Source organism: Chelonoidis abingdonii, chromosome 24, assembly GCF_003597395.2.
Source record: "Chelonoidis abingdonii isolate Lonesome George chromosome 24, CheloAbing_2.0, whole genome shotgun sequence".
NCBI lineage: Eukaryota > Metazoa > Chordata > Testudines > Testudinidae > Chelonoidis > Chelonoidis abingdonii.
The window spans coordinates 23,758,164-23,782,838 of record NC_133792.1 but is presented as its reverse complement, the minus strand read 5'-3'; the positions used below and the strand labels follow the sequence as shown (position 1 = coordinate 23,782,838).

At 44.9% G+C, this 24,675-nt stretch overlaps 1 protein-coding gene across 1 annotated transcript; it reads right to left on the bottom strand.

Annotated features, from left to right (window-relative positions):
* On the bottom strand, positions 1 to 24,427 carry LOC116817431 (kinesin-like protein KIF14). Its single transcript, XM_075060698.1, is given in 17 exon segments — positions 1 to 341; positions 7,291 to 7,426; positions 8,175 to 8,268; positions 8,341 to 8,479; positions 10,091 to 10,238; positions 11,740 to 11,900; positions 13,452 to 13,554; positions 14,676 to 14,860; positions 15,574 to 15,634; positions 15,953 to 16,100; positions 16,925 to 17,097; positions 17,842 to 17,960; positions 18,916 to 19,032; positions 19,309 to 19,343; positions 19,346 to 19,412; positions 23,426 to 23,516; positions 24,360 to 24,427. Coding segments are annotated over 17 exon segments (1,950 nt in total). The 3' UTR covers positions 1 to 236.
* Between the last annotated feature and the right edge of the window lie 248 nt (positions 24,428 to 24,675).

Sequence of the window (24,675 nt, the reverse complement as noted above, 5' to 3'; positions counted from 1 at the left end):
AAAGGAGGGGGATGGTTAATTTCTTCTTGTTTTAAGACCCAAGGGGTTTGGGTCTCGGTTCCCCAGGGAAGGTTTTGGGGGAACAGAAAGTGTGCCTGACACTAAATTCTGGCTGGTGGCAGCGTACCAGACCTAAGCTAGTAATTAAGCTTAGAAGCGTTCATGCAGGTCCCCACTTCTTGTACTCTAAAGTTCAAAGTGGGGGGAAAAAACCTTGACATGCTGGGTTATTGATTTTAAGCAGCATTAGCACAGAAGAGGTATCCAGTGGTGTATAACAAGCCTACTTGCCTTTCCCCAGTAGCTTTTCTGATGTCTGATGGCTGAGAGGACTCCTGCTCCTGACAGAAAACAAGGAATTTGAGATTAGCTGGCCAAGCTCCCTGCACCCTTGTGGGGTTCCCCCCCTCACCAAGAAAAAGGATCCACTCCACAAGGGTTAAAGCATAGATGGGATGCTGATGCCTCTCTTCGATGTAATGGGATTATACTCAGTGGCTCAGGGGGCCACCTCCTGGGCTATGGAGCTTTAAGCAGCATGAAGAAAGATTCACATATGCTTCTCCCCAGCCCTTCTTTACAATTTCATTTCCTAGGAGAGCCATTAGGAGCTATTCTGCACTACTTGCAGACAGATGGGAAACTGGACTTGGCTCCAAAGAATTTAAGCCCCATACTTTGCCAGCACAAAGAGCAGAGAAAAGGCTCTTAGATTTCCTACCTGGAGAACTTCAGGCTTGTGACTTAAACCCAGAAGGTAACTGGGCCTAGTGCTAGGTGTATTAGCTTGAGCCTACAAAGTCTTAAAAAACTTTGAGTTACCAGTACCTCAGAGACCATCCTTTATGCTGTCTGGTGTAAACCCATGGCACTGGAGCTCAGACAGGCTGCTCAAGCTAACTGCACTGCAATTTAGGGTCAGGAAGGGTGAGGCACCTGGGGAATTCCACACCCCCCGCCCCTCCTTGGTTCACCAGGAGAGAGACATTTGTTAACTTTCAAGTCATGCTGTGAGTTCTATTTGTTCTGTGAAGTTTTCTAGGAATCAAGATGAGTTGAGTGCCCAGAACTGGGTCACGAGAAATTCGGTGCTTTCAGGGATGGGGGCTGGAGTGCAGGAGAGTTTATGTGCTGGTTCACTTTGAAGTTCAGTCATCCATTAGAGCGCTGGGGCAGCACATTTTAAAACAGAATTGTGCAAATGTTAATTCCATGTGCTATCTGCATAGTGTGTCTAGTTCCCAGACCTTCACATTAGTAAATGTGTTTTGTAACTAAACTCACACAGAGACTTTAAATGCTGAGTAGTCTATTCCTGCCCCCCCGCCTCCCGATGTTTTCATAGCACCGTAAGAAGATTTTTATACATTTAAGTCTTGATGCAAGTTGTATTTAGACACTACTTGAGGGCAGTAGTTGGAGGAACTGTAACCAAAGTTACATTTGATACAAATCCTATTTGACGTGTATTTTGGATGAGCCATATTTCACCCAGCTGACTGCTCCGGTACTGCTCAGTTGAGGAGATATCCCTTCCTGTCTCAGGCTCAGACTCCGCGTTGCTGGCTCTATTCCAAGGCTAGCCTGCGTCCTAGGCTCATTTGAAGAGTCAATTTTGACCATTTTTTAAGAAATGCCTAAAACAAACCTTGCTGAGACGGTTTAACAAGCTCCTGTAGACATGCCAGGCTTAATCTTGCTCTTCCAGACCCTTCGTATTGTCCAGACTGAAAGCTCAACATAGAGCCTCTTCCATTAATTGCCAGTTTTATATTTGCTAGTGACAGGCATATTGTCTGCCGGAACAGACTCATTTGTGTCCCTGTGCAGTAGGACACCAGCTGCTGCAATTACAGAGCCTTTCGAGGGAGTCTGGGCAAGGCTCCTATTTAGTGCTATCGTCTATAACAAATCAGAATAACCCAGGAACTTTTAGTGGAAAAAATAGGAGCCATAGCCATTATTCTTCTTATTCAGTTACTCTCACGCCACTGACTATTCCTGTCTGCCATCCACCCAGCACTCAAACGGGCTGTTTGGTTCTGTTCCCAGACCCCCCTCCTTCCTACACCTTCATTCCATGCAGGCAAGCCCCACCCACACACCCTAGCCCTTCTCTCCTCCCCCAACTCACATCAGTTTCTCCTAAAAGGATTTGGCTGGCTTAGCCAGTCATCACATCACATCCAGACTGGCTGTTGAACGGAGCTGGGAAAGGCTGTTGAAAGCTGGATATCAACAGGGTTCTCACTAAGCCCACTTCTGGTCTAGGGCTAGCCAGTGCAAGAATTAGACAGGCCCCAAGAGCCCAAAGCTGAGCACTCCCTGCACTTCAACAGGATTTCAAGCCCCTTTACGCTTGATTCTGAAAGCACAGAGACCACTAACCTCAAGGTAGTTGTCCCAGGGTCATTGCGGTAACTGAGGACTGGTCAGCACAGATCTCAGCCATGTCCTTCAGTTGTTGGTTTTCAGAATAATGCTTCTAACAGAGTTTGACCCAGGCAATGCCATGGTCAAACTCAAAAAAGCTGGTTTAGCTGAAGTAGAGTTTACATATGATCCTTGATTCCAGCCCCACACGGATGGGACCACATTTTCTATATCTTCCTTACTACCTCAGGAGCAGTGGACTCTGTAAACCATTCCTTCCGGCTTGTAAGGATGTACAACAGAGGCTGACCAGGTTCCCAACAGCAGGCAGGTCTCCAGATTATCTGGACAGTCAGAATTCCCTGAGATGCCCTGGATCACACCTAGGAGTAGGGTAGAAATCCCTCCCCCACAAAAGGGTTCAGAAAATCCCATTTCTTCCCCTCACTCATCTCTTCTATTTGCCTCAGCTATAAAATCCTAGCTTTTGTCCTAAGCACTATACTATAAAATGCTAACAGAGCCATATGTCTTGGTCTATTTGAAAAGCAGAGACCAGTGGTTCCCTCTCACCCAATGTCTGGAGGCAGTTCAGCATCTTGTGACTGTCCTGGAACAGTGAGGAGTTCCTGCCATGGACTGTCTAGCCATTCCCTAAGTCTTGGAGGGAAACCCACGTGCATGAGGATACATCCCTATTAAATCTAATGACAGCAAATGAAGTAGCTAGAGTTTGTTGCCATTTGTGCAAGGCAGATGTTTGTTTGCCATCAAGCACTGGTTACAGGCAGGGATACAAACAACCCCTCATAGTGAGTGCCATCTTAAAGGGACACAGTCAGCTTGGTTTAAAAAATTAAGTGTTGGGCTTCAACCAACCAGTCCCAAGTTGCCAGATGGTTCTGTCACAGTGAGGGGTTTCACAGTTCAAGGACTGGCCAGCTTCCTGGGACAGAGAGAGGAGTGTGGTAAATTTTGGGAAGCCTGCACCAGCACAGGACTCCAGGGCAGAGTCAATGACAGCTGGCCATGCCTTCCTTCAGCTCCCAGCCACCATCAAAGCAGACAGCGGACATCAGGTAAGCAAAGCCACGGATGCCTAAGTGGCTCTGTTGGCCTTTTTTGGGAAATGAAAGGGGCCCTTGTGCTCACTGAAGGGGAGAAGGCAAGAGAAAGCTGGACTGGTGCAGACTATTCTCATCACTAAGAGATCAGACAGTTTCTGCTCCTGTCCTTCGGGCCACTTGTTCAAAGGTCAAATAGGCCTAGCTCAACAGTGCTGTGAGTGAATGAGAACCAGGAGGTGAAGCCTGCCAAGCTAGCTGAACTACTGCACATGCAAGAGTAAAAGGGGCATTAATAGTGAAGACCAGAATCCAGCTACTGGCACAGCGGAGGCATCTGCAATTGGGATATTAATCTTGTGGAGAAACACTGCTGATCAGGCCCATTTCTATTGTTTTGGCCGGTAGCAAGTAGATTCATTTCAGCAGTACTGGTAATTGGCGACTAACTTAAGAGAGATTCAATTTCTGATAGAGCCCTCATTAAACACCATGTCTTGAACTTCAAAAGAAATCTTATACATTAAGTCAAGTATCAGAGGGGTAGCCATGTTAGTCTGGATCTGTAAAAGCAGCAAAGAGTCCTGTGGCACCTTATTAGACAACAGACGTTTTGAGCATAGCTTTCTGGGTGAATTCCCATTCATCAGATGCACTAGTGGAACATTCCAGGGCAATTAATATATGCACAAAACGCAGGATAGAATAATGAAGTTAGTTCAATCAGAGGATTATATAATTACACTGCCCCCTGAGAATTCCACTTACATGCATCCGACAAGTGGGTATTCACTCACGAAAGCTCATCTACAAACGTCTTAGGCTTATAAGTGCCACTGACTCTTGAACCACATGACACAAACAGGGGAGATCCAGGTTGGCGTTCAGCTTTCGTCCCCCATCAAGGAGGGAGAACATGACGCCCAGGTCAAATCTGTCCCCACCCTGATAATGCAGGTGCACAAGGTATTACTTTAGTTGAACCAACTTTTTTTTCTCATGTCATTATTCCAGGATAGGGAAATTTTGCCATAATTTATTGATCATACATACTTATTTCCCTTAACCCCATACTCTACCGCCTTTTAGCAGCCATTTTCCTAAGCAGAGGCAGCTTTTAAAAAAAATGTGGCTTCTGACCAGCAATTTTAGAGGAGATTCTTGTTAATCTGGTTCTGTCTTCAACTCCACAAAAACTGCTATATCTCCTTTCTCTTGCAATCCCCTGCAGACTCATCAAGGTGGATGCTGCCAGGACACGGCACTTTTAATCTCACACTAGACCTTTCAGTAGCCTGTGAGAGCCAATTGAAGGTCAAAGAGTCATTAAACAGACTGCACAGCTGCACAATCGCATGTGAAGTGTCTTGCACCAACTTTAAGTGACAAAGTTTTAAACAATAATTGTATGGCAGAAAATACACAAGTTTCTCTTCCCCATGCCTATTTCCCCCTTTATTTATGCACTCAGTGTCCTTTGATGATTCCTCCCAGTGAATTGGGCAAAGGGCCGCAAACAGCAGCAATTTATGCATGTCTAGCATACCGTATAAAATCAAATTTGCTAAAATCGTTATTATAAACTGATATTATATTTCATTTCATGCGGCCAACATAGCACAGTCAATTTCGTTGTTTGCATCCATGCTCCGAGCTAACTCGATACTGAACGTGCATTGTTGGTAAGCACTTCCTAGCGATCCCATAGTTCCGCATCTCCCCTCCCTTAGAATTCAGGGTTGAATCTTTAATTCCGGGGGGTTCTGGTAAATGTCGTCATCATTCCTCTCGGGAAAATCATCAGACTGATCAATCCTATTCGCGCGTTTTCCCTGGCTTGCCCTGGCAAACGCCATAGCATGCAACCATGGAGCCCGTTCAGCCTTTTTTGTTTTCCGGACCTATGTGTACTGGATGCGCTGGACAGAGAGGCGATTACTCCACGACACACGCAGCAGCATTCACTTGCTTGCAATTATAGCAAGATGGTTATCTCGTCTTCTAGTACCGTGCTTCTGCCCGGAGAAAACTCTATGAGATGACGGTTTCTCTTCCCCTTCTTACTGTCCGCTTGCTATCATGAGTGCCCGGCTAATCGCCGGGCGCAACGCAAAAGCAAAATTGGGATTGACTCACTTGGAACTGAGTTCAATCCTTCCTTATTGCTTTTACAAAATAAGATTCTGTCTGGACTGAGAATAAGGTGGCAATGTATAGAGACCAGTTGTATCGAGAGCATAGCTGTGCTCCGTTGTCAGTATTCACAGGTATGCCCCTGCAAAACAACGCCCACCCGTTCTTTCCTCCCTCCCCAACCTTTCCTGGGTTACCGTGCAGGTCCCCATTGTTGTATAGTTATAAGGAATGCAGGAATAAAACAAACTTTGAGTGAGATAAAATAGGGCAGTCCATCCCGGGCTATGAAGTAGGCAGTCAGAATCTTTCATCTTAACAGAAGGGAGGGCTGAAGCCCCGTTGCTATGATGAAATGCTTATTAGCCTTACTGTTCTATCTTACGACGATAAGAATCATTCCCCATTACTATGAGGCAATTATCAGATGGGGTCATGGGGAAGTTACCTGTCTACGCTACCGTCTACACTTCGAGGAGAGAGCGATATTGCTCTTCACTGCTGTAGCATACCGTACAAGCAGCATCCACATTAGATGACTGAAGAAGTCAAGAATTCGATTCTTTCTTCTTACATGTGGGGGGATTCTGGAGGGAGCTATTCTGACCACCCAGAACTGTGTTTGAACCTACAGACATTGGGAGGGTCAGCCAAAATGCAAATACTTTTTAGAACTGCTGTGGACATGGTGGGAAGCTTGATCGTCTCATACCGTCCTTCCTCCATGAGCGTCAATTTGAGTCTCTTGGTTCCTGTTACGCTGTCAACGCAGCGCTGTTGCCCTGGAGATTTTTTTCAAACGCCTTTTGCATTTCGGTTCTGTACGATTCTAATACAAAGATTTGTCTCCCTAAAGCTCAATCCAGTATTCCTCGTCTCATGGAAGCTCTTTTTGGTATTTGAACCGCATCGCCCACGTGCTGATCAGAGTCCACCTCGTGGGCAAACAGAAATGTAATTCAAAAGTTCGCGGCTTTTCATGTTTACCTGCCCGCTGCATCTGAGTTCAGATTGCTGTCCAGAGCGGTCAGTGGTGCACTGTGGGATACCGGCCAGAGGCCAATAACGTCGATTTCCGTCCACACTAACCGTAATCCGATATGTTAATATTGAATTTAGCGCTACTCCTCTCGTCGAGGTGGAGTACAGAAATCGATTTAAAGAGCCCTTTATATCGACATAAAGGGCGTTGTAGTGTGGACGAGTACAGCATTAAATCGATTTAACGCTCTTTAAATCGATTTAAACGCATAGTGTAGACCAGGCCTCAGTAATTTAACGGGAGTTCCCTCATTAACAAAACAAAGTAGTCCAGGTAAAGTTTAACATGGTCTCAATGCTGAGGCTCTTTGATTTGCCAGTCCTGCAGAAGGGATAGTTACTATGTCATCTCCTTGAACAGCACGATAGCCTTCCTCGGGGACAGACTAGCAGTAGTACTGAAGAGCAGGAAGAATGCAGACCCAGAAGATCTGCAGAAGACTCAGTTTCAATACTAAAAATCTCAGGTTTGCAAACTTGTTTTAACATGGCCATCTCCACTGCCCTGGGTGGAATGGCTGCACACCAAGAGAGCACAAAGCCACATTTCCCCACGCTTGCTTGTGCCATGGCACAAGAGAGTCTGGAGTTGGAGTGAGTTTTTTCAGAATCCCCAAGTTACCTGGCTTCCTTCAATTTCTTATCCTGCCGAAGTAGCAGCTAAAGCATGAGACTGTACCTGATAAGTTTCTTTCATTGAGACAAGCCTCTCCTCAAATTTTTCTAGATTCCACAGAGTGCAGATTCCCAATTTTGTGTTGGTGACTCAGATGCACACAGTTGTGGGTTCTCCATTCATAGCTGGTAGGTCATACCTAGGAAACCATGCACTGTTTTATCATTTGGTAGTGTGACTATTGGCCTACTGTTAATCTAAGCCCAGTAGCCCCAGCAGCGACTGTAGTTAGGTAGATGGAGAAGGAGAGGTTGCAGGTGTTAACATTTCTCCCCAATGAGCAAGTTGAACTTTTCACATGCCATGGTAACTAAATGCATTCTTAAATTCCCAAGAAAGCTTACAGCAAGTACATGCAAACTCTTGTTAAAGACATACCACTCAAATACATTCTCCAGCCATCCAGAGTAGTGCAGGAGAGGCCCTGCTGGGATGTGGAGCCTGTCTCAGACCCCTGTTACTACTCTGCTATTTTCTGCTAAAACAGCTTTAGTTGTGTTCTCTGAGCCACTCACTTCCCCAGTAGCCAAGTTTGCTCCCACTTAAGCCATTATAAAATCATAGTGGAAGTTTCAGGACAATAGTTAACGAATTCTGGTTCAGACATTTGTCCAGTTACCGCATCCCCTTTTCCATTTTGCGCCCCACAAGACTGGTGTGGTGAAGGGTACTGGGTTCCATCCACACTGGTGGAGTTGAACAAGTTGGAGTTCCTTAAAGAGGCACATTCAAGTTGCACTCTACATTGGACTATGTAGCTGTAGGACCAACATTTAACAGAATTCAGAAAGGTCACACCTAGCTTCATTTTAGAGGCTTAGACCCCTCCGCCTTTTCTAAAGAAATTTTTATGGAGATTGAGACCTAACTTCAGCAAACAGGGCTACCTGCTGAAGATCATGTGCTTGTTTAAGCTCTTGCTAATGACATTGACTTCTGGCAGCATTATAGAAAGCTGGAGGGCTGTCCAGTGAGCTTGATCTAGAAATTGAAACAATTCCAGTAAGTTTAGTTTGCAGAGGATTTAAACAAACTGCACCACACACTACTTACTCTCAGCAGACACAATCTTTCTTTCCTGCTCTTTGGTGACAAGCATCTGCTGTAGCAGCTCCATCTCCTCAGTCAGCTTCTCTTTTTCCTGCTCAAGGAGGTCCAGGAACTTGCTGCGTTTTTGCTGGGTATCCTGAGTCTTCAAGAGACATGAGCCACAATTCTTTCAGCACACCACTACCAGCTAAGGACACCTGGGCTCTCCATCCCCAGACTCTTCCCTGGGCTCATAACTCTTTGAAACACTAATCCCCAGCTCCTGTGCCTGACCAGCCATTCGATCTTAATGCTTGTAGTCAAGTGTTAACCATTTAAAGAACATGGCTCTTATTCATCGGGTGCAGAAGTATGCTAGACTTCTCACAGACAAGTCTAAGCCCAGAGTGTTTAATCTAAATGACGCACAAGATGAGGTAGCATCCCCGGGAGGGGAATCCAAGGACAAATGTAGTTAGAGACAGAATTATGTAGTAGCCCACATTTAGCATCTAGTACATCCTGATGACATGCACAATTTTAGGGTGGGCTATTCAGAAGTGCTCTGCATTGCCCAGACTGTATTCCCAACGAAATCAGGTTACTGCTGAGTTCAACAGGAGTAGACTTAAGCCAACACTGAATGCTTGGAAAGCCATTTAATCAACAACATTTATTTTCTCGCAGTGCTGCAGAAGGGAGGTTTTAGGAATAGGTCATGATGCTCCAAACTAAGGGACGGTTTGAACAGTGTAGAGGGATCTGTGAGTGGAGACAAAAGGGGTATCCAGGCAGGAATCACTGCTAACGGAGAGGATGAGGCAGGAGAATACTAAAGGAAGGAGAAGAAGAAAAGTTGGATGACGTGTTATGTAGTTCTCTCTCACTGCAAGTTCATTCCATAGCACCTGCTCACACTGTCAAGTCAAGTCCGCCAACAGTTGTGTACGGGAAAGGAAGCACTAGTGACATTTGGTTCATAGCTTTTGGTTAAAGCGAAGCCATTGGCCCTGCAGTAGCAGAATCTGCGACACCTCGAAGGACAGTCACACACTGAAACTACTTCAGAGCTTGTTCTTCTGCAACATGGCATGAAGCACCTTTTACTTGCTGACCTGCGCGAGAGCAGGCAAGTGCACAAGTAGCTCGTCAGCCGCCTTCCTTCTACTCAGGAGTTTCTTGTTTGTTTCATCTTCCTGAGGCAGGCAGAAGTGTGAATTAAAGCCATCCCCGCCCCGGACAGTTACTAGCTCCCACTGAAATATCTGCCAGGGGTGAGTTCGCCAACCCCCTGGAAGCTTGAAAGCAAAGCCTCTGGAATGAGCATTTCCTCTCCATCGCATGGGCTATTGCGGTGCTGCTCATGCAGCATGTACAGTGTGTAGCCCACGCACTTGCAAGGTTGCTTTTGAATTACTGCCTTGCTTCCTTCCCAAATCCACCTAGAGAACAGAAGGTTGGAATTTTAACTTCCTGCTATAAGGTGAGGGTGGAAGGGAATTGCTTGTTACACGATTTCAGGTGGGTCAGAAATCTGAAGACATATTTTCCTTGAGTTCAGAGGTGCTTAGATCAGGCACATTTAATTCAGAGCCTCCTATTCTTTCATAAACGTAGGCTCAGGTAAATGCTATTCCTGAGACGCACTAGCTTAGAGCATGACCATTAATATAATGGGCAGTTTCTCACTGGAGCAGTTTGAATGGCTGAAGAGTTGGGGGGCGGGGTTCCTGCTGTTGCTTTGAAATGGGGAGAAGCACTCTAAGAAACTTACCAGCTGTTCTTCCAGTTGTTTGATGTGATCCTTATAAAGCCTCCTTTGAGCCCATAGCTCCTGCTGAGCCAGCTCCTTGGCCATCTGTAGCTCTTCCACCATTTCCTTCTGTGCCTGCCGTCTCGCTTCCTCTACCTCCATTTCAATTCTGGAAGCAGAAAAAGAGCAAAAGAAGAAGTGGCCACAGCCTGGGCTACCTTACTGCTTTCTTGGGTTGGGTCCCATTCCTTGGAATGGGCCTTCCATGAACTGTTACAGATGGCCCCAAACTCTGCCCATGAGCAGAGCTACATGAAAAGGGAACCCCGAAAGACACCAGTTTTGCAGAAGGATCAGCAGGTTTGCTTCAGAACACCAGGGACATGGAAGTCCCTTCTCATAGGATCTAGTCAAATCCAATGAAAATAAGAGGGGGAAAAAAACCTTACAACATCCACCATGTAGTGGGATTTGGTGCATCATCACTTGCCATGAACATGCTCTGAAATGCATGCTCTTATGTTCCCCCTACTGGCTCCTTCTGTGTCACTGTTAAGTATTTTACACTGATACATTATTAGAAGTTTAAAATGATTTTATGGGTGTTTATGTCTACAAACTAAGTATTTTGAAACTGAAGAAAGTCTAATGGAAAACTCAAAGTTAGCAGTTTCAGTACTAGTTGTTCAATCAAATTAGAAGAGATGCAAGGAGAAAAGACCTGTTGAGTCCTCACCCATCCCTGCCCAGTATACATCCAGGCTCACCAACATTCTTGCCACTCATTTCAGAAGGACAAAGACTATTAGGATTGGGGGTGTGGTAGGGAATCAGGGTTTCTGTCTATTCCCCATGAGGACTGAGTTTGAGAGGGGTACTTGACAGCATGATGGCCCAGTCAGCTATGCTCCCTTTGAGATCAGAATCTTTTCTGATTCTCACATGCATTCAAGTTTCCACATACTCAGTCTGACGTGGGCAGGCACACTATTTATACTAATCCTGCTACAGAAGAAGAGGAAGTGCAAGCAGACAAGCAGAGAGTTTCTAATTGAGTCTGATGCAACATTGCCATGTTAAAATACTGATTTCACCTTCCACACGCAGCCATGAGCGAGTAGCACTGTCTGAGGCAGTCTAGGAGCTACAGTCAAGGCAGAACCAGCTCTAATGAATGCTAGTTATTTCAGGTTGTATTTTTGAAACAAGTCTATAGTGCTTGTGAAAGGTGCCAGATTAGAGTAGCCTAGTCATTTAGCTATTTTATGCTAACCCTCCCCCAGTCACACCTGCCCATCTCCTACTATCTGCGGGACGTTTCCCTTATTCCCCCTACCCAGACTAACATGCCAGCATAATTAGCAGAGTCCACTGGAGAACAACATGATCATTCTTGTGCGGTGTTCTATGAAGCCCACATTATCCCTTAATTATACAGGAAACGGAGAATCCTCAGCACATAAAGCCGTTAAAACAGAACTGGAAGTGTTCAAATTGCTCATAAAGTGCTTTAACCCTAGAACACATGGGGCATTTTCCAAGGCTGCCAGACAAGTGAATACACAGAACAAGCTGCCTAGGTCTGCAGTTTCCAGAGTTCCTAGGGCTGCAGATCAAATACTTTTGCTCAAAGCAGATATTAGGGAAGGTCACAGAACACATCCAGTTACCTCTGCTTCTGAGCTTCAACTAGCTCATTTTTAGCAAATTCAAAGTCCCTCAGCCCATCAGCTCCCCCTGCTGGCATCAAAGAGGCATGGCGCCCATTCTTGACCTCCATTGGGTGATTGAATCTGAAGTAGTGGCTCCCACCAAGAATCACTCTGTTCCTCTAACAAGGATAAATAGTAGAGTCACAAGGTATCAAAGCAGTGATCTGAAAGAGGAGCACTATCCCCTCACACAAAAAGCCATCTCATTTCAGTTTATCCAGTAAGTGAGTTATTAACTTCACACACTGAAGTTATGCCTTAAATATCACAACACAGGGTATCCTCACATCTTAGAGTTAACGTTACAGGAGACATTCCCAGGCCCAGCCCCCAAGGCCCAGAACAAGCCTGTTTAAGGGCACCACTCCTCTAACCAGATAGCTTCCTATTGTAATTTAGCCTCAAAATGTGCCATAGTTCACTATTAACCAGTTATTGATTTTAAGAGTGCTTCCCCCTGTTTAATAAGATTGCCCTTGAAAACGGCTTGAGCGAACCTCAGAGTCATGGAGGTGGTATTACAGTAGAGATTCACACACAGCAAGGTAGTCACTGGCAAAGTGGGTTTGTCCCACACACAACCCCCTTTAGATACCATGAAGGTATTGCTAAGAACTCTCTTTTCAAGGCTTGTAAAGATCAGGAATAAGGGACAATAGCAGCAGCTATGATTTTAATACTTTGAAGAGTCATTCTGCAGTTTAGCTCCCCATCTATCTCATACACACTTTACACAAAATCATGGGGAATGGGATGTTAGCTACTGACTGTACATAGGAACATAAAAATGGACATACTGGCTCAGACCAACGGTCCATCTAGCCCAGTATCTTGTCTCTGACAGTGGCTGGTACCAGATGCTTGAAAGAGAACAAGTAGAACAGATCAATTTTAAGTGATCCATCCCATTGTCTAGTTTTAGTTTCTGGCAACTGGGGACTTGGAGACACCAGGAGGATGGGGTTGCATCACTGACCATCTTGGCTAATAGCCATTGATGGACTTATCCTCTGTGATCTTCTCTAGTTCTTTTTGAACCTAGTTATACTTTTGGCCTTCCCAACATCTCATGGCAATGAATTCCACACATTGTATGAAGAAATACTTGTTTTGTTTTAAACCTGCTATTAATTTCATCAGGCAAACTCTGGTTCTTGTGTGATGTGAAGAGGTAAAACTTCCCCATTCACTTTCTCCACACCATTCATGATTTTAATAGACCTCTAGCATATCCCCTCTTAGTTGTCTCTTTTCTAAGTTGACCAATCCCAGTCTTATTAATCTCTTTATATGGCAGCTGTTCCATACCCCTAATCATTTTCATTGCCCTTCTCTTCTGTATCTTTTCGAATTCTAATATACATTTTTTTCCAAGATGAGGCAACCAGAACTGTACACAATATTCAAGGTGTGAGTGACCACGGATTTACACATTAGAATTAAATATTCTGGTTTTATCATCTATTCCTTTCCTAACAGTTCCTATCACAGTTAGTTCTTTTGACTGCCACTGCACATGGAACAAAAGTTTTCAGAGAACAGTGCACGATGACTCCAAGTGTTAATAGCTAATTTAGACCCTGTCATTTTGTATGTATACTTGGGATTATGTTTTCCAGGGTGCATTACTTTGCATTTATCAACACTGAACAGTAGACTAGGATCCCTACATGGTGTAGAGTGACTGCCTCAGCTAGGAAGTTTCCATTCACAAAGGTCCTGGCATCTGGGATAGGACTTAAGGTGACCACTCCTTGCACATTGGTGATGACACTAGGAGGAAAGAAAAGAGAAAAAGAAAATCCAGCAGAGTTAGGCCTAACTTACACTAGACACAGAGTGCAGCTTTTTGCAGAGTAAGATCATAGAATATTGGGATTGGAAGAGACCTCAGGAGGTCATCTAGTCCAACCCCCTGCTCAAAGCAGAACCAACACCAACTAAAACATCATCATGAATCCCTCAGAGTTACACAACAGATAAGCTTATGAGAAATTGCACTAGTCTTGGAGAGGATACAATAAGGCTACTGTTATTGTTCTTCTTGGGGTTAGCTTTGAAATAAGATGACAGCAGTGGACATATTTAGAGGCTTTTAAGGTCAGGTTTGACAAAGCCCTGGCTGGGATGAGTTAGTTGGGAATTGGTCCTGCTTTGAGCAGGGGGTTGGACTAGATACCTCCTGAGGTCCCTTCCAACCCTGATATTCTGTGATTTTGGATCCCAAAGCGTGAAGTGCAGCTCTCTTCTGAAAAGAGAGATGGCAAATGGCACCATGGCTTTCCCTGATCATGGTCTCAGTCCCTCCATCAAACGTTTACAAGTAAAGAGACATGTTAGCCCTGCAAACTCAGCCTGGGACCCCAGCATCACGCAGGCATCTTTCACCCTCAGTAATAAGGGTTCTGCAGGCTAAACTCAGCCATTAGGATTTTATAGCTATCACCCTATCTGCTTCAAATTGTGCTCTGAGGCAGTGAGTGGCTATAACTGGAGCTCCACAGGCCATTCTGATGCCCAGGTCAGAGAATCCATCTCTTTCACAGCTGTGCTGGCTCTGCCAGGCCAGCTGGAGAATAAAGCAATAGTAACTGACATCACCAGCTAGGTCTGACTACCCACAGGGAGCAGGACCTGCTGAGTAAGAAGCAGTTTAAAAGTCATTTTTCAGACTAGAACCCAGCTATAGGCTGATATGTACATCTGCCACCAGCATGGCCAGCTCCCCCAGCTCAAGCAGAGCGGCATGCGACTGAGAAGCTAGCAACTTTTGGGAAGAAAGTCCACGTTCAGGAGTTCAGCAGTTTAGCCTCTGGCTAGAAGGCCTGCTTGGTGCTCAGGCAGATCTCCCCTGTGGGAGGTTTTAAAATGGTGTTGACTTTAAGAGGACTTACCAGTGGCCCACTGAAATGAGTGCGCCTGTCAGCTGGATGTCATGCTCAGAGTCTGGATGAAGACTCCCCACTCTGGTTTCTCCCTCTTTGAGGATATAGAGAAGCATCTCCGAGAGCTGTGGATCTTCATTTAGATTTACCAGGTTTGTCAGATGGTTGTCAACTTTAAAACACACTCCTGCTTTCTATGAGGCGGCAGCAGATAGAGCAGGGTTTCAGTCATGAGTGGCTTATGGCTAACAGATGAGAACCTAGCCCTCCCTGTTCACAGTTAGGGAATTTTGTATTTAAAAGGAGGCCTCAGAAACTGAACTCCTGTCCTGACCTTCAGACAGTCACACTACTGGGCATTAACTTTAGCAGACAGAGATGTCAAAGCTGGATTGGCCACTAGAGGACACCCGTGTTCTCAAATACAATAGAAGTACACTGAAAATTTAAAGCTGTATCTTGTGCTCTGGTACATACAGATACTCAGTGGAATAGCAGCCTCTGTTGTAAGCTGGAAAGAGTGTCATGGCAACAAGTTGCCTCACCTACTTTTGTGCAATCAGTTTCTCCAGCCAGAACTCTTACTGGAAAGGAATTTTGTAATAGATGAGTTCTATCACAGAACCCACCTTCCCACTCACACCAGCCAGTTTGATCCTGTACAAAGGATAACAAGTTTAATATTCCCTCTCCACCCTGTCTTGCTGGTAGTTTTTCAGGACCGATGGGACTTGCTTTGCTTCCTATAATGCGAGTTACACACTAGGATCTTTTCCTGCTGCTGCAAGCTGACTGACATCACCAGTATCAGTCTTATCCACACATTTAGAGAGGTCACTAGCCTCTGCTGCTTAGGAGTGCATCCCCTCACTGTGGCTGTGTAGGATATATGCTTCACTCTCCATACCTGTAGTTCTTGCTCCTCTTCCATCTTGTGTTCTGCTAAAGCCAGCTTCACCTGCCAGGACCTAGAACAAGTCTTCATCCTTACCATGATATCAATTCTACAGTTTCATCACTATCTCTCTCACACACACACACACTTACTTTTGTATACTAGTGATTGGCAACATTAGTGAACAGGAAACCAAATATCCAGGCCTTAGTCCTAGAGGAGTCACTGTGATTGACCACAGCCCAATGATATAAGCACTGCAACACAAAAAAAATGGAATGTTTAAGTTGTAGAAGATCAGAACAGTAAACACACTAGAACATTTAACTGAGAAGACCCACATGGCCCATCAAAACCTTGTTCCCTACATGGAAGGGGAAAGATTTCTTATTTCTGTGATTCTGCCAGTTCTCTTTCCGGTTCAGCAAGTTGTTCTTTCAGATACTGGATTTCTTGGAGACTAGCTTCATATTTCAGCACATCAATCCCTTGACTGCACTGCAAGGCAGCTCTCAGCTTCTCAATCTCAGCTTTCAGCTCTTAAGGAGACAGAAAACACCTCTTTAAACTAGTTACATTGGATTCAAACAGCTCAAGCCTTCCCCTTTCTGAAGTGACAGCTTTGGCAGTATGGGCCTCCATGGGAAACATCCCTAGGAAAGAAGGAGATCTCAGTCTGGGAAAACTTATTTGATTAAGTTTTTGCCTTGACTTGTTCTTGACTTTATCCATCTGCAGACATCTAGATATGATAGTGACAATTATTCAAATAATTCTGATAAAGGTTTTTTGCCTGCAGCTTGTTAGCAGTTTATTGGGAATGTGAGAGGTTTGAAAGTTGAGCAGTTTTGGAGAGAAGAGAATCACATAGTACTTTTATTCTCTTACTCTGGAAGATCTCTCTAACTGGTTCCAGTCGCAACACAAATTCACCATGGGACATTCTACAGTAGTTGCTGGCTAGCTACAGTAGCATTCTGCTAGTGAATGTGTTCGCTGGAGTAGTCTCAACACGTACACTAGGGGTACAGGCACAACTACAGCAAACATTGTTTTTGGACAATGCGCGTCACCTTTGGCCACCTGGTGCACTTGGTCAATGTGTACAATACCCTAGTATAGGAGATTTCTCAGGTAAATATTAAATACAAGAAGAAGAAAAGCAGCTAGCCACAGTATTAGTCTTGGCTTCATACAGCAGAGGTACAAGATAGCTACTCTCACCTTCAGGAAATATTTCCTTTGGGTCCTTCTAACTGATTGCCCTGTCATGTCAGTGTAATTTGCCTCCCTTCATTCTGTACCGTTGTAGGCATCAATCCCAGACCCACAGGCTGCTAAGAGATGCTTCTCAGCGCCATACCTCTGATCAGCACTGCACTGGAATCCTCATTGACCTTGACCACATTAACGATGCTGCGAGCTTGACTGGCGTAGCGCAGCGTGCTCAAGGTTTCCTCGACATGTGCAGCGGTTGGGCTGATGGTGGCTATCATGGCTGTCTTAGAGTTATCCCCCAGGCTCTCCTTCAAAAGCCTCAAAGCAGATTTAGGAGACAAATTACCAGAGTGACCACAAGTCATTGGGGAAAATGGCAACAAGATGCAGTTTGCAAACGCACCCATCCTATTGCCCACCCTTGATTAAAGGGACAGTGCCATGTGGAACACTAGCTCCTGCACTAGCCTCTAGAGTTAAGGCTTTACAAAGCCTAGAAGTTTCACATTAACTTTTGTACCTCACTTCATTGAGCAGAAAAGTCCACTTCTGCTTCTGGCTCCCATGTGAGAACATAATGGGGGAGGTACAAGATTCACTAGTCAGAAAAGACACTTTTGCTAGTTTATAAAGACCTTGTTAAACCAGAACTATGCAAAACCATCCCTTTAACATTAGGCCCATCAATGTACAAGGTTGTTAGGCACCCAGACACTACAGTATTGGGCAGATTATAAAATGTCCTCTATATTTTAGTATCTTGTTTCATTCTATTTTATTAGATGATGTCAAGCTTCTAATACAATCTGTGCCAAAAGTCTCAGTTAGCATGCAAAGCTTTAAGGAGCAATATCAAGAGACCAGCTGGACTAAGGCTTTGATGAAGAATCCCTCACTATTTTTTCCAAAATCTGAATTTGCAGTCCAGCTCTAAAAGCTCCACCAGTCGTCCTGTAGGACAACTCCATTTCAGTTACAAAACCATGGTGTTTAACAAGCATGCCCAGAATCGGATTTTAATGGGAGAGCTATGTGAAGGTGCCAATAGTTTCTTTGCCATACCAGGTTAAGACAGAGTCTCTGTAAGGGATGAAGCACTTTCTCTTGAATTGGGACGTTTCAGATAGTGCAGAGATTACCTTCCCGAGGGTGAGCAGGGACTTGTTGATACTAGCACCTTCCTGGAAAGATATATTACCAAATTTACAAAGGTAACCACAACAGCCAGGATTTTGATACAGAAGCTTACTGAATTAACTTAGGTTCTCCCTTTCAGATCCCAGCTATGGCATCCCATCATTATATGGTTACAAAAATGAGAACTGGATCCAAAGACTTGCTTCTCCCAATAGCTTCCAGATTCAGTTTGCAAATCAGAAGCAATTTTACATGCTGCTACCAGCTGGCTTCTCACATCAGTCCTAGTCAAATTCAGCAATTGGAACCAAGCCGCCAGCTATATTCACAACGCATGTGGCAGCACAGAATCCAGCTCAGTCATCCAAAACTGCATTAGCTCTGCTGGATTACCTGTAGCAGAAGACTTCATTTGTCAGTAGAGTAAGCAGACATGGCACAGAGGAAACATACTATATATGGAGTAAGGTGTGCCAGTTTGATACGGTTACTTTTCTTAACATGGTATCCCACAGAGATCCAGATATTTCAAAAAGTATCCATCTTCTCAGAGTTAAAATAATCCAGTTTGCTTAAGTGTGGGGTTTTCCTTAGAGGCTCGCATTTTGGCATTCATTCACCATCATGCTTTAGAGACACCTACTTGGCTGAGAAAAGTCAGTTAAAAATTCTAATCAATAGCAGGATGCCAGGACTGGGGATTTTCAGATCAAGGAGAGACTAACATCAATACTTTGCACTTCTACAGCACTTTTCAGACAAGAACTGGTTATCAGATAGGGACTCTGATAAGTAGAGGATCAAGGTCACACTTAATTGGTTTTCATCTTGGAGACACAGAACCCAGATCTACCAGTTCTAAGCCTAATGGTTCCTCCAAGGTCGCTACTACTCCCTCTCAGTTTCGTAGACATCATGCCAACTCAGTGGAAGATTTTGCATTTGGATTTAGACAGTTTCCCCTCCTTTCCCAACCCAAAGTAAGCAGCATCACCCAACCTGTGTTCTCAGCGCACTGGTTTGTGCCAGATTGCAGCGCTCACTTCCTGAGAGGTCCACCAAATTCATGTGGCTTACCACCATGTGGTCATGTGCTTCTCCCTCCAGGTGTTCCTTCTGCAAGGCCACAGAAGAGATTAGATTTTGTTGCCTCTGAACACAGCGTATGAACATTCAGCATCTTCCCTGCCTCCAGCCTTCAAATCCCAGTGGACAGGGCTACATCATCCCACAGCTAGGCCACACAGTCTGTACACTGGTCCGGTCACTTTAATTCCTCCAAATCTTACCACACAGGCATGAAAGCCAAGTATAGGAAGACTCAAGAGGCAGTTTGAGAACAATCCCAGACCTATCCCAAGTCACCAGACTGGAGGGAATGGGGTCACTTGCCTTAGTCTGAGCCACAACCAGTTTGAACACGGAGAGCGGGAGCTTCTCTCATTCATGCTAGTGGCTGCTACGGCTCGCTGCTTGTTTCCAAGTTCCAGCCACGTCTAGAATAGAAGCAACAGTTAGTTTCCACATTGATCCCACTCACATTCCCTCCCTGGCTACTCTCCACCATGCTCAGTGGCCTGGATCCCTGTCTGAGGATTGCTGTTGACACTTTGCTCCACAGACACAGTGGTGCAGGAAAGGGTAAAGCTAGTCTGTGCAGGAAACAGCTTTTCCAGGAGCCAGTCCCATAGCGTCAAATGAACTTCCCCAGAAGCTAAGGGCTATTATTATCCTCCCCGACTCCCATTCTGCTTTCAACAGCAAGGTGCACTTGTGTCCTGTCTCTCTCCAGACATTAAAACAAGTCACCACACTGCACACAGTCCTGCCATTAGGGAGAAGACAAGAGAAAGAAAGAGCCACGAGACAGATGTTAGTCACTTTGCACACGATGGGAAGGCACTCAGACACTGCAGGAAGCAGGGAGATGCAAGCACCTGTACAGAACAGAATATCAGCTCCAAGGAATGAGACTGCATTCTGAGCTATTGCATGATGCTTTGCTGCTTAAGACTTGCCTGTCCACAGCAGCTTACCAAGAGACTGCAGATGTTGTTGATACAGGCTTGTGTCAGGATATATGAATTGTTAGTTCTGAAGTGCACCTCCAGGATAGTGGGCTTGCTGCCCCTTTTAGTCTAGGAAGCAGTTCAAGATAACATTCAATTGCTCTGGTGGGTATGGGACAAGGGGAGCCACTTATTTCTCTGCCTTATCAAATACCCATTACAAATTCCAGGCTATCACATGTTAATAGCAAATCTGGAGAGCAGCTGCAGCAGATAAGGACAGTCAGTCCCTAAGCTGTGGTCTGTCTCTGCTCACCCGAGATTTTCCCCTCCTCCCCTTCCCCACCCCACCCAAATTTTGGATTCGGCCAGCTCCCAATGTGCCCTGCAAATCTGAGCTGTTTTGCATGGCAGTGCCATATGCAGTTTTGAAGAGAAGGGCTCAGACTTTAAAAAAATGTCTGATTTCTGTTGATTTTGATCAGCTTGACTATTCCTATAAAAGAAGCATTCTCTCCCCTCACCTCCCAACATTCTCAGCCTGACTGGAGAAAGGAGCAATTTTATTCCATTTAGCAGAGGATGTCATTCTCAGCATGGAGCAGGTTAATTGATTTCCATGGTCAGTTAAGAGAATTAATCAGATGAACTGTGGAAACAACCAAGGAGGAGGGAAACAATAGATGCATGGCTTAGACATTTTTTTCCTTAAAGGCTTTGAAGATAGTTGACCTGGAAACACAACTCATTAGCGAATCTTGTTCTTCTGAAAAAGAAGTCTCAGAGCTTATTTGCAAGCACCGTTGATGGGATAAATGGGTAGCGAATCTATGGCATTGCTTATACTGATGCTGCCTGGACAGAACATTTGATAGTCTATTTTATAGGTGTAGCCAGCAGCTGAGCTGGTAGGGCTCTCTCTCTCTCTGATGTTAGATATGAACAACTGGAGGACCTCTGCTCATTGGGCCAACATAACAAATGCCCATCTCCAGCACACAAGAGATAACTTGGTGGACATTAGAACATAAGCACTGGGATTGGAAGGAGAGACAAGTATAGACGAGACAACTCAAAAAAATCAAGAGCAGAAGTAGAGACAGATGAGATCAAGCGTGCCCATTTCATTCGGCCTTGAGTATACCATAAAAATTCAGATTATAAGACATAGTATCTATTACTGGACCAACTTGGTCCACCTTTGTGTGTCTAATATCCTGGGCCCAACATAGCTACAACACTGCATACAGATTAGGAGAGTGAGCTAGAGAGACAGGAACCCTCTACATTTGCAGAGGAGAATGTTATGTGCATTGCTATACAATTTAACGGGGGAGGTTCATCCAATCAAACAACTGCACTGAAGTTGCTGAAAGAGGGCACAAGTTACTGTTATGGAATGAAAGAGCCAGAAAGGCACGCCACATGAAATGTTCCAGAAGCCTGGAAAGAGAGGCCAGACAAAGCTGCAAGACATGGACGGCTAATGGCATCATCCACAGGAGAGCCAGGAGAAGAGGTTCACTCTTTCGGGATTGTAGAGAAAAAACAGAAGCGGATAAAGTATGCATCAGACCACAGGAGATGAACAAGAACATTGAATGGGAACCTTTATACTTGCCCACAGCGAAAGGACAGTTTGCTGAAATGTCAGGAGCCAAAATTATTCAGAGAGTTAGATCCATCAGCAGGTATTTGGCAGATTCTCTAGGACAAAGCAAATGCCAAGATTTGCACTTTCAGTACCCTGTTTGATAACTACCACCAGTGCCTGGAATGCTTTCAGCACCCAGAGTACCTCACCACGCGAGAAGGGACTGCGGGAGTGAGTGGACACTGACAACAGTGTCACCACATATCTTGTAGGATACTATGCAGTGCCATGCTTCCTGTGCAAATCTGTCAGCAGGAAGAACCACCAAGCCCCGGGAGCACAAACACAGCCAGGCTAGATTACAGCAGCAATGCTGCAGCTACTTCCTAATTTAATTGTTTCTTGTTCCCCTAAGAGATGCCACAGTTGTTACTGAAAGATAAACAACAACTAAAAGATTAAATATTGATGCTATCCAAGATTCAGGTACAGTAGAATCTTCAGTAAGTTAATGCCACTGATATGCTCCACAGCTTTTCAAACCGACAGGTGGGCAGACAGATTTGGCCATAGTTTCAGTTTTACTGAAATCCCCTATTACATACAGATCTTTTCCCTTGGGAAAGGGCTTGTGCAGGTGAACTGAATGACTGAGCAATAGAACATCAGAGCATTTTTACATTTAGTAGCCTGGTACCTTAAACTTTCATTTTACTTGGCACTCTTTTCCCAGAGGCACCTATGGGAGTTGGCAGCTTCATCAGGTTACCAGAGAAAATCCAGCAATACAATAGATGAACAGATGACCTAGATTGTGTTTAAACACACACACACACACAGGCAAGAGATCTGACTTGGGACAGAGCCACCCAGGTACCCAGTGCTTCAGACCCAGAAGCTGTCCTTCTTTACCTAGTTCATCCTCATTGCAAAGCAGAGAGCACTGTGGGAAAGCAGTTGAGTTTTGTTGTACATGGATGTCTGTTCACACTGTACTGAAGGACCAAGCTCAGTCTCACATCCCAAGTCAATATTTGTATAGCATTTGGCAGTATAAAGTAAGATTTCTAGCCATTCCAGTCCAGATTTATTCAGTGGCCTTAGGAAGTACTGCATGACCACAACCTCCTTTTTAGAGGAGCAACCCCAAAAGTTTTGCCTACATATGCTGATCTGCCCCTCTCCTCCCCCTGCCCCCTGAGGAGAACGGTTCCCCTACCACTCAAAGGTAGCATGGTCCAGTGGACAGGACAGTAGACAGTCTGGAGATGTAGGTTCTATTCATAAGTCTGCCACACAGCCTTGAGCCAATCAGTTCACTTGGTCCTCGGTTGTCTCCCTCCACACATACACCCTCCCTCAAAAATAAATAAATAAATAATCACTGAGCTGCTTTGTAGTAGTTCAGTTGTAAGCTCTCCAAGGCAGGCACTGTCTTATGTCTGTACAGCACCTGCTATAATGGGGACTTGATCTTGGGTATTGCCATTAGGCAAACAATGCCCATCCCCCATGTATTTCCCCAAACTGAAAAATAACTAAGCTCTTAGTATTTTGCGTTTCTGTACAGCCTTCCTTCCACACAAGGTGCTGTACAGCACGGTGGGGTCTCCAGTAGGATACAGCCCCTTACAAGTAAAAGGCAGCTGGCACCGAGTCCACTGCACAATAACGGGAGGAGGAAAAGGTGTCTGGCTAAGGACAGCAGGCAAACTCCTGGCATATTTGATGTTCCTACACAACAGGATGGACACTTATTTCCAGCCATAAAGGCGATTGGAGAGAAGCAGAAATAGCTAGTTTAGATGCCAATGAGCCACTAGCAGGAATAAAGATGCAGGGAAGAAGACAGCAGTAGATGGAGCTAGTGACACATTAACAGAGCTTTGAGCTCAGGCAGACTTACCTGCACATCTGCAAGAGAGCCAACCACATACCTGGGAGGATAGGGAAGAGGCACTATATTACTAGAAGGTAAAATAATAATTGTAGGACATCTGCTTCATTGTCGAGGACCATAAGGGAAATAAAGCTGTTGTCCCCTCTAGCTAAAGCCTGCTGTTTCTTTTTCCTTAGACTCCCAACCACCAACTGCTCCACAATTTGGATGCCAATCCAATTCTGATGCCTCTAATTCACCCCAGAGACTGTTTATTTTAACTTTATCAAGAGAAGAGAAAAACTGTGTTAGACAAAAAAGAGCATCTGGCAGCACAATGTTCTCCTTTCACTACCAGGTACCAGTATGGGCTGGGGAATTAGCTGAATGAGTCGACAGAGCAATACACACCACGCGTTGAAGTGCAGGCTTATGGAGCCTCACACCATGGTCACTCTGATCTGGAAACACGGAGGCATAGCCTGCAGAGAGAACAGCTCCCAGTAGGCAGCCCTCCCTCTTTAGCCAGACACCTGGGACACATGAAGGACCTGCAATATTTTCTGTAATAGAGATTTTAAGAAGCCAGTTCTAGGCTGTCTGGATATAGTCAGTCTGAACACTGCACAATTTGTGTGCCATGAGGTTGCATTCTCTGTTTTGTGCGAGTCACATATTCCTGCAACAGCAGGATCTGCAATAGTTCTGAAGAGACTTCTTGCAGTACGAGAAACAATTGTTTACTGATTAAGTCAGAGAATGTGGGTCCAGACCTCGAGTTTTAGTCTCAAGGATACCACCAATTTGTTGCAGAGTTTTGGTCAAATCACACCACCCATATGCCTCCGTTTTGCTATCTGTAATGACAGAATTTGTTCTTGTAGGGCTAATTCTTAACTATATTCACACAGTGCTTTGAAGACAAAGCACAGTGCAAGTGCTACGTATTTATCTGTTTTACTTGGAAAGAAACTTTCCAGTTAATTCTAAGAGGAGATCCATAGCAGCAGAATCGATAAGATGCTTCATGTTGATTGGAGCGCAATGTAGCTACATGGCACGCACAGCACTGAGCTGAGCGAACTCCGTTTTTCATCTGGGGCTGGAGAGATTAGAATCATTTATACTAGTCCCTTGACATTAATGCAGCCTCCACTTAAACCTTGGGGAGTTGTCAAGTGCGATCCTCCCCATTTGAATACATAAGTATCAAGGAGTTTGGTCTCATGTACAGATACTTGTCTGGAGTCCCTATAATTAGGCCCATCTTTGTGTCC